The sequence below is a fragment of the Sinocyclocheilus anshuiensis genome, unplaced genomic scaffold (assembly GCF_001515605.1).
Source record: "Sinocyclocheilus anshuiensis isolate Anshui unplaced genomic scaffold, SAMN03320099.WGS_v1.1 scaffold2301, whole genome shotgun sequence".
Lineage (NCBI taxonomy): Eukaryota > Metazoa > Chordata > Actinopteri > Cypriniformes > Cyprinidae > Sinocyclocheilus > Sinocyclocheilus anshuiensis.
The window spans coordinates 35,820-45,588 of NW_015551154.1; the positions used below are offsets into that span (position 1 = coordinate 35,820).

A 9,769-nucleotide genomic window follows, 5' to 3' on the forward strand; every position below is an offset into this window, starting at 1 on the left:
ATTTGAAATTGCATCATATGACCCCTTTAAGATTTCATTCTGTGAACGTCCTAGTATGTCAGGCTGTCAATCAATGCCATCATTCAGTAACCTACATTGAGTTAGAGTTTCCATTCCTCTATAAATCAAACATAAGAAATACTGTAGAAATGCATATCAACACCAAACCATGCAGTTCACCATTTTTGATTGGTATAAGAACCAGCCTGAGGTTAGCCAAATGATTTATACATATTAATAACTACGCTTTCTGAGGGTTTAATAACTTTTATTATTTATAATAGAGAGCCCTCAATTTAACTATTTTAGTCTTACATGACCATTTCCCACCTTCTCTTTGACCGTAGTTCACCAAAAATGACAATTCTGTTATCATTTTAATCCTGTATGCTTTTTTTTCTTCAATGGAAAACTAAATGAGAAATTAATAATTTACCAATCACTCTATTCATTGCAACATGAAAACCTTTATGCCAGGTCTTCTGCAGTCATGCAATAGCTTTGTGTGGAAAATAAACCAAAATTAAGGTTGTTATTCTTCCCCTCATTAAATCAAAATGAAAATTATAAATTAATATTTCAGATTAGATTAACTGATTCATTGAAAAAAACAACCTTATGAATGATTTGATTATGAACCTGTTGACATCAAGATTCTAATGAAATAAGGCCTTAAAGTTCATTCTGTTCCTCACACAAAACTATCCTTTGCATCTTTTTTGAAGCTCTGGTCTCTTCTTTTTGACTGCAGAAAAAAAGTGACTAGTACATATTCAAAATGTCTCTGGAACTATTATTCTGTCCGTTTTCTCTCAGCAGATGTTTACATATAATATCATTAAATATTGGTAACGGATGTTAAACAGATTAAGATCAGTCACTCGCTCTGGAGTCTGACATTTTAGTGCAGTGATTGACAAATAAGAGACTCACTGCTTGTCATTTTGAGGGGTACTTTAAGAGCACTGTGTTTGTGTGTCCCACCAAATCCCCATAAGCCATTAAACAGACAATGTTTACATCTTTCCACATGACTGACAGAGTACATTTACACCTCACAGGATCAACAGAACACATGCATATGCAAACACACTGAAACTACTCCACATCAGCTGCTGTTTTAGCATATATAACAAGCTGACCTTGAAAACATTGCAGGGCCAGAGAGCATGTAGAATTTACAAGCAATAACAACTGAGACTTAACACAATTTAACAGACCTACACAGGTGCAGACACTGAGGAGAGACAAGTTTCTTGAGATCAGAGCACCCTCTAGTGGCTTTGTAATCCACCATATCCCCCAAAACTATTAGGTTTTCAGATTTCAAGTAGTGCTTACTATAATAATAATAATAATACCCTCAAATCTGGCTTCATATATTGATTATCAGCTATCTATTAGACTTTTAAAGCAACATTTCTAGCCAGAGAATTACTTTAGCCATGCATTTATTTAAAAAATATATTAAGAAAATACCCACCTAATATTAAGTCCTGCAGCCTGGCCAATGTTTTCCCAAGCCTGCAGCTCTTGCTCCAGTTTCTAGAAGATAAAAATCACATCCAGACACAATGATGGATTAAAATCACCATACAACATATGGCAAAACAAAAACTTCCATTATGTATAAATACTTTACATTTTAAATAAAATCTCATAATTTGTTCCAATTCTGAAAAGAAGTGGCAAGAGACTTGTTTGTTTTATGCAAATCTATTTTCCAAATTTTTCCTTTTGGGGTGAAATATCAAGCACAATATAATTAATAATCAGAGAGTCAATCTTACATAGCATCTGAAGACCAGACATTACAAAACAATTTGCAAAAATTACACATTAAAAATGCAAGCAAAAGAAATAAATTATTTTGTCAGAACTTTTACTAAGACATGGACAAATTCTTGTTCATTCAAGAGATATTTTAGACCATGAATGCCCATAAAACTGCAGATATAATACACAATATTTTTAGAGGAGAATTATATTAAAGGGGTCATATGATGCTATTTTAAAGATCATTATTTTGTGTATTTGGTATAACAGAATATGTTGACATGCTTTAATATGAAAAAAAACACATTATTTTTCAAATACTGTACATTATTGTAGGTCCTCTATGCCCCGCCTCTCTCAAACACGTCGTTTTCAACAAAGCTCCCTCCTTTGACAAGCGCAGTCTGCTCTGATTGGCCAGCTGACCCAGTGCATTGTGATTGGCCGAACTCAATAGTAAAAACTTAAACTAATAACAAAACATACTTACAGTCGCGGATTCAAAAACGCCAGATTGTCATAGCAAACACGGAATTTACCCTTTCTTTTTTTAGAAATAGCCTTTGTGCACAGCCAGCCTTGTACTCTTCTTGGTTCAAAAAACTTCTCCAACTCCGCTTTGAGTTTCTCCTCCATCACTCTCTCCACTCTCTCCAACTTCTTCCTCAACCCCTCAGTCTCTTCTTTCAGCAGACTGTTGTTCTCTTTTGTCTCTCTGAGATGGAAATTGAGAGATAATTGAAAGTAGTACTATAATGATTTATGTATGCATCCATCACAGAAAAAGTCTGATGATGAGAATGTTGATACCGTAAGAAAGCGTTTTCCTCCCGCAGACGTTTAATTTCCCGCTCCAGTTCAGGCAGCCTGACCATTTCAGATTTCATGTTCTTCACAATCACAGAGTCTTGCTCCTGAAGAGCCAAACGCCTCTCCAACTCCTGCAGATGGACAGCACAGATAAGAGGGAGCAGGGCACAAATTAAAGACAATTTCTTGATGTTAAAGCTGCAGTCCGTAAGTTTTTCCTCTTTGTCGCCATCTCTGTTTAAAAAACCTGGAATTGCAGTTACTAGCAGAATTATCTTCATTGTGTGGGTTGTACTCTGGCATGGCTCCAGCGCGGATGAATCTAATGTTTTGAGGAGTATGTGTGGCAGTCAGTCACCGCACCGGTGTGAATCAAAGCAGGTGATGGCGATTTACTACCAATCACGGAACCCGCTTTACTGACGAGATGCGCATGACAATCGCATGCGATTAATTGCACAGCCCTATCCCTCGGTGCTCCAAACATCATAGAAATTCAAGAATAAGACAAACAGAAATACCTTCATCTTGAGTTCACTCTCTGTGCTGATGGAATGAGATGACTGCAGATTCTGGTACCTCTGACTGACATCCTGGTACTTCCTGTTAGCATCAGATGAAAAACAACACAGTACATCTGTATTTAAGAGAGAGTATGAGAAAAACTGTGTGTGTTTGTGTACATGGGAGTTCATACTTGCACTGTACATCCAGTTGTTCCTGCAGGGCCTGAATCTCCAGGTTCTGGGTTGAGAATTTGGACTCCTGAATCTGGATCTTCTGATTGAGCCTTCGTGTCTCATCTTTCAACTCACTGATCATCTACAACAAACAAAATACTTCAATTAAACAACTGGAATCCAAACCGTATTAACAGAAAAATATATATTTTTTTTTTATTAAAAAAAAACTAGATTTGCGAACAGTCATTTGATTTTTTGTGTATGTACACTACTGTTCAGACATTCAGGCTCAGTAAGAATTTTTTTTGTTGTTGAAAGAAATTAATACTTTTATTCAGCAAGGTCACATTTACTTAATTAAATGTGACTGTTAAAGTATTTGTAATGTTACATATGTTTTCTATTATGCAAAGGACCCTGGGAAAAAAATCCACAAATAAATTAAGCAGTACATCCGTTTTCAACATTAACAATAATAAGAAGACGACGGAAAGACTGGAGTAATGACTGCTGAAAAAAATAATCTTTGCCATGACAGGAATATATTAAATTTTAAAATAAATTAAAATAGAAAACAGTTGTTGTAATAATATTTAACATTATTACTGTTTTACTGTATTTCTGATCAAATAAATGCAACTTTGGGGCATAAGAGACTTCTTTCAAAAATATGTTTTCAAAAATTCTTATCAACCCCAAACTTTGGAAGTTTAATGTATATATGTTTGCATGCATTTAGTTATTTACATTCACATATCTTGACATTCAGTCACACAGAAGTCGACATGCAGGGCATCTGTTGCATGAAACTTTAACAATTATGTTATTCTGCATTGTCCTTCTCAAAAAAATGTTATATGACTGTTATTTTTCCAGAGGCACCTGCCAGTTTTGTTGTCTAATAAAATGCTGACAGGAATTGCACTAGTAAGCAGCAAACCATGATTTTGGCAGGCTGTGAGGTAACCTAGCAGCTATTGGCTATTACAAAAACAGTTACAACCATTGATATTTCACTCTAATCTTATGTTTCAATAGGAAATAATATTTGAATAGTTCATCAAACCATTTCATTATAGCATTTTTCTCTCTCTACAAATACTAATACAAAAGATACATGAACACACACACACACCTGGTCTGCTTCAGTAAGTTTGCTGTCTTTTTCATTTGCTTTCTTGTGGAGTTCCTCAAGGTTACGCTTTAAAGCCTTGTTGTTTTCCATTTGTTCATTAAGAGCTTGATTTGCTTTCTCTTCTCTTTCTTCCAGACGTCTGATCTTCAACAGTAACTCCCTGTTACGGTCAATTTCCCTCTGTAAATGCAATCAGACAGACACATACACACACACAGGTCAAATTAGGTTTTTCACAGCAAAGACTGGATAGTCTAGCCTTGAACGCACCAAATCACATCCTAATGGATTTTGTCTACAGTGTTTTTACACTCTGTTTTAGGTTGCAATTTTTTTATATTGAGGAATAGGTTTAGAAAATGGGAGTAAGGGCACAGTAAAAGAAAATACTGCAGCAGAACACATGATTTTCAAGAATATGCCAACTATCACTCACCTGTAAATCTCTGGAGCTGCTGTGCGCCTCTTTCTCCAGCTCTATACGTGCCCGTTTGTGACTAAGCTCCATCTGTTGTTTTTCTTGAGTGAGCTGCAACAGGCTAGTGTGAGAACGGACACGCTCTGCAGCCTCCTCTAACTACCACACACAACAACAACAACATTCAGTAATCTGCTCAACGTACTATATTAAAGGAATAGTTCACACCCAGAAATGAAAATTTGCTAAAAATTCACTCACCCTCAGGCTTTTCAAGATGCAGATGAGTTTCTTCTTTGGAACAGATTTGGAGAAATCACTTGTTCACCAATGGATCCTCTGCAGTGAATGAATGCCGTCAGAATGAGAGCCCAACCAGCTGATAAAAACATCACAATAATCCAGAAGTAATCCACACGACTCCAGTCCATCAATTAATGTCTTGTGAAGCGAAAGATGTGCGTTTGTAAGAAACAAATCCATCATTAAAGGCATTTTAACTTTAAACCGTTGCTTCTGGGTAAAATATGACTACATAATCCATAATAACGGTTCCTAAAGTAAGAGACTATTGTACTCTCACATCAAAATCCACCAACATATTTGTTTAGAACTGTTTTTGCTTGCGAATGGTGGTTGGTCTGTGAAAGATTCAGACAAGACAACTTTTGCACTCTACTCGAGAAAGCAATATTATTTTAGCCAGAAGCAAAGATTTGAATTTCATCTTAATTTTCACTTCACAAGACGTTAATTGATGGACTGGAGTCGTGTAGATTATTGTGATGTTTTTATCAGCTGCTTGGACTCTCATTCTGATGGCACCCATTCACTGCAGAGGATCCATTGGTGAGCAAGTGACGTGATGCTACATTTCTCCGAATCCGTTTTGATGAAGAAACACACTCATCTTCATCTTGGATGGCCTGAGAGTGTGTACATTTTCAGCAAATCTTCATTTTTGGGTGAACTATTCTTTTAAGAGACATACTGCATTTTATGAGACCACTGAGTTGAAATTTTAATAAAAATGAGGGCTAAAATATGAAAGGAGTCTGTGACTTGCCTCCACCCTTTTAGTATAGAGCTTCTGAAGGTCACTTCTTCCATAGGCTGGCTCAGTCTCCAGCAAAGACTGATCTGGACCCGATATCAAACTCTTGAAAGATTTTAGCGTTGAGAAGATTGTGGTGTCCTCCATATCGTCCATATTGACAATGTCTTGACAGCCTTCTCTGCTGAGTTAGGAAAAATGTAAATGTATAAAAGTGTAAAAAGCCATTCATAAACCTCTATTACCTCAAGAAACCTACCAAAAATTAAACAATACTAATGCATAGTAAGGATGCATTCTGTACCTCTTTAGGATGCTATTAACAAATAAATACTGAAAAATATAAGTACACCTGAAAGTTTATGGTGAAGAATAAGGTGTATTTCAATTATCAACTTTCTTCAAAAATAATATTTTCAAATAATGTCTCTTTATTTAAAAAAAACGGAAATATAGCCTTCTCTAGTATGTTCCCATTGTTGAACAGAACATAAGAATCTCAATAATTCATATTTTGTTAAAAGTTAATTAAAAAGCATCTATTAAATCATATCATAGTGGTCTGGTGTTTTAAAAGATGACACTTGCTCACTTCACACACACTATATTTTCCCCGATGGTATCAGAGGACGATACTATAGTACTTTGCTACATACCATGGTACTAAAGGTCTACCTTATTCATATATCATGACATTTAAACGGTATAAGGATACTAGAATGTCTCTCAGAGAGTAACGTTACTGTCCTATTCTCATCGTACATGGTCCAACACAAGGTATTAACTTTTCCGACTCAATAACTCATTAATACAGATGAAATAACGAAATAAAACTACTTTAAAATACTTAATCATGAGGTAAACATTAACAGAGACGCTATTTGAAGTTAAACCACACAAACTAACAGTTCAGTGGCCTACCAAAAATTAAACAATACTAATACATAGTAAGGATGCATTCTGTACCTCTTTAGGATGCTATTAACAAATAAATACTGAAAAATATAAGTGCACCTGAAAGTTTATGGTGAAGAATAAGGTGTATTTCAATTATCAACTTTCTTCAAAAATAATATTTTCAAATAATGTCTCTTTATTTAAAAAAAACGGAAATATAGCCTTCTCTAGTATGTTCCCATTGTTGAACAGAACATAAGAATCTCAATAATTCATATTTTGTTAAAAGTTAATTAAAAAGCATCTATTAAATCATATCATAGTGGTCTGGTGTTTTAAAAGATGACACTTGCTCACTTCACACACACTATATTTTCCCCGATGGTATCAGAGGACGATACTATAGTACTTTGCTACATACCATGGTACTAAAGGTCTACCTTATTCATATATCATGACATTTAAACGGTATAAGGATACTAGAATGTCTCTCAGAGAGTAACGTTACTGTCCTATTCTCATCGTACATGGTCCAACACAAGGTATTAACTTTTCCGACTCAATAACTCATTAATACAGATGAAATAACGAAATAAAACTACTTTAAAATACTTAATCATGAGGTAAACATTAACAGAGACGCTATTTGAAGTTAAACCACACAAACTAACAGTTCAGTGGGATTAATTAGCAAGCGTTTACCTCGCTAATATTCGTCAATAAAACTTTTTTTTTTCACATACTAGAACGCACTAACATGCGTGTCTTTCTTTAGAATTAATAAATATATGAGCTAGAAAGTACGTACCTCACTATTCACAGCCGTCTCTCTTTGCGCTTGCTCTAGTTTGAACTTGCAGCAGTTTTGTTTCGTTGGTTGAGATGCCGCTACTTCGTATATGTGAGGAAATGAGAGCTGGCTCGCTCAACAACACAACAGCGCCCCCTGTGTCGGCGAGCGGAATAGATTAACTCATTCTATATACAACTCTCAATAAGACGCGCTAAAACTATAATGTACATCGATGCTGGAAAATCCAACTTATTCTTCTCGTTTATTGAATTGTTGCACAAAAGCAGTAACACACAAGCCCTAGTGTTGTTGTTTTTTCCACACTCTTGTGGTTCATGAGCACGCGGAGGTCGTTCACTCTGACGCGCAGCTCAGGCGCTCCAATACACTTCCGACAACACGGAAGATGTGACGTTGCACTGCTGAATGGATGAACTGAAGCTCTTATGCTGGAGGATTGACACTGAGTCTTTGCAAAACTTCATACGGATCGTACACTGGTTTACAACGTTTGCAAATTTTACAATGGCCGGTTCAAGGGTGGACCCGACAACACTGTGCCTGTTTGATGTGGACGGGACTTTAACAGCAGCTCGCCAGGTGAGTGAAATAAAGCAGAAGGCATTAGCTAGTCTTGTTAATTTACAGTATGGGATGTGAATCCTGGCGGTAATGATAAGTGATTTATAATAATTTACTGTGAATTGACAACTGCCTTTAAGAAAGTGAGGCGAGGGGCGGATGTAAAGGAATAAAACTCAATGAGGATCTGTATAGGCATCTTGTGCTCTGATTGCAGTAATCAGACGGATAACTAACTCACTGTAAATGTGTTTTTATAAAGTCAAATATGTATTGTGAATGCAGTTTTTGTGGTGATAATACACAATAATCTAATTTTCTTTCTTAGCACATCCTAAATGACAGTCATGGGCCATGGCTGTCTCTTAAAGATAACTTTCATTCTCCATGAACTATTTTTAGTCTGCTTGTGAGGTGAAGATAGATTTGATATATAAACATTGGAAGTCAGATATAGTTATGAACTGACCTTTTAAACACATGCTGGTAAATAATACGTTTTACAATGCAACATTGTCCACAACAATATTCAAAGACCCCATGACTTTTCTGGTTTTTCTTGATTTACTGGATAAGAATTATACATTTTAAATATTTTTACACACGATTTCTGCCTGATAAAATATTGCTTGGTATACCTAAAACATGTATATTCATTATAAAATGTGATGCGATTTAATTTACTTGACTTTTTCACACTTTTAAAATAAGATTAGATTACCTCATATATGCAGTTTTTCCAAGATGGTGGAAATTCATGTTCTTCAAAGAAAAAAAAATGTTTTTGAAGAAGTGAATTAAGATAAGAAATATTTTATTATTATTTATTTATTGGCTAATTTCATTGCTTGTTCAAGTAATTCCGTCCCTTCGGCACACTGATTTAAATGTATATGAAATAAAAGATTGTAAAGCTGTATTTCAACCCAAAAGAATAAGCACTTCTGTTACAAAAGTACAGAAAAGCTACTGAATGTTTCAGTGGATAACAAAGAAAAAAATTAATACATATAACACTTATAGCCCTATAGCAGGGGATGTTGTTACACTTTTAAGTTGACACAATGGGCTAAGTTGACACAATATCTGTTTATTTACACTGATTAAAAAAAAAAGTTTTAATATCGCTTTATACTTCTTTAATATTTTTGGACATAGGAAATACTATGTAAACAAAACAAAAAACAACTTTTCCACAACATATCTATATTTAAAATATGTAATAGAGTGTTTAATGGATGTTCAGCTAAATTTGACTAGTAAAATAATTATGAAGCACAAAGCAATTCATGAAACCGCACATAGTGGAAAAGGTAATATACAGTGGGTACGGAAAGTATTCAGACCCCCTTCAATTTTTCACTCTTTGTTATATTGCAGCCATTTGCTAAAATCATCAAAATCAGATTTATTAAAAAAGAAAAACTGAAATATCACATGGTCCTAAGTATTCAGACCCATTAAAGTTTATTTTAAATATCTTAAAAATAGTTTAACACCAGTAAAGAATTCAGAAAGTTAAGAAGTTTGGGGTCAGTGAGATTTTTATTTTTTAAAGGAGTCATATGATGCGATTTCATGTTTTCCTTTCTCTTTGGAGTGTTACAAGCTCTTGGTGCAT

General features: G+C 35.0%; 2 protein-coding genes across 5 annotated transcripts in view; one reads left to right on the plus strand and one right to left on the minus strand.

The window, feature by feature from the left end:
* LOC107663322 (mitotic spindle assembly checkpoint protein MAD1-like) overlaps nt 1-7,670 on the minus strand; it is a 19,325-nt gene extending 11,655 nt beyond the window's left edge. For 2 of the 4 annotated variants that reach the window (XM_016453533.1, XM_016453530.1), the window contains exons 1-10: nt 7,582-7,669; nt 5,889-6,057; nt 4,841-4,981; nt 4,405-4,584; nt 3,284-3,408; nt 3,108-3,189; nt 2,587-2,717; nt 2,381-2,491; nt 2,129-2,132; nt 1,484-1,545 (exon numbers count right to left, since the gene is read on the minus strand). In XM_016453533.1, coding sequence (XP_016309019.1) covers nt 1,484-1,545; nt 2,129-2,132; nt 2,381-2,491; nt 2,587-2,717; nt 3,108-3,189; nt 3,284-3,408; nt 4,405-4,584; nt 4,841-4,981; nt 5,889-6,032 — 980 coding nt within the window. In that variant the 5' untranslated portion in view covers nt 6,033-6,057; nt 7,582-7,669. Of the gene's footprint in view, nt 1-1,483; nt 1,546-2,128; nt 2,133-2,380; nt 2,492-2,586; nt 2,718-3,107; nt 3,190-3,283; nt 3,409-4,404; nt 4,585-4,840; nt 4,982-5,888; nt 6,061-7,581 lie in introns of all 4 variants that reach the window. The other 2 variants (XM_016453532.1, XM_016453531.1) reach the window with 2 other exon arrangements.
* A 215-nt stretch (nt 7,671-7,885) lies between these two features.
* LOC107663315 (phosphomannomutase 2-like) overlaps nt 7,886-9,769 on the plus strand; it is a 4,431-nt gene continuing 2,547 nt past the window's right edge. Inside the window, exons 1-2 of the mRNA XM_016453521.1 lie at nt 7,886-8,166; nt 8,477-8,508. Of these exons, the coding sequence (XP_016309007.1) occupies nt 7,993-8,166; nt 8,477-8,508 (206 nt within the window). The 5' untranslated portion in view covers nt 7,886-7,992. The remainder of the gene's footprint in view (nt 8,167-8,476; nt 8,509-9,769) is intronic.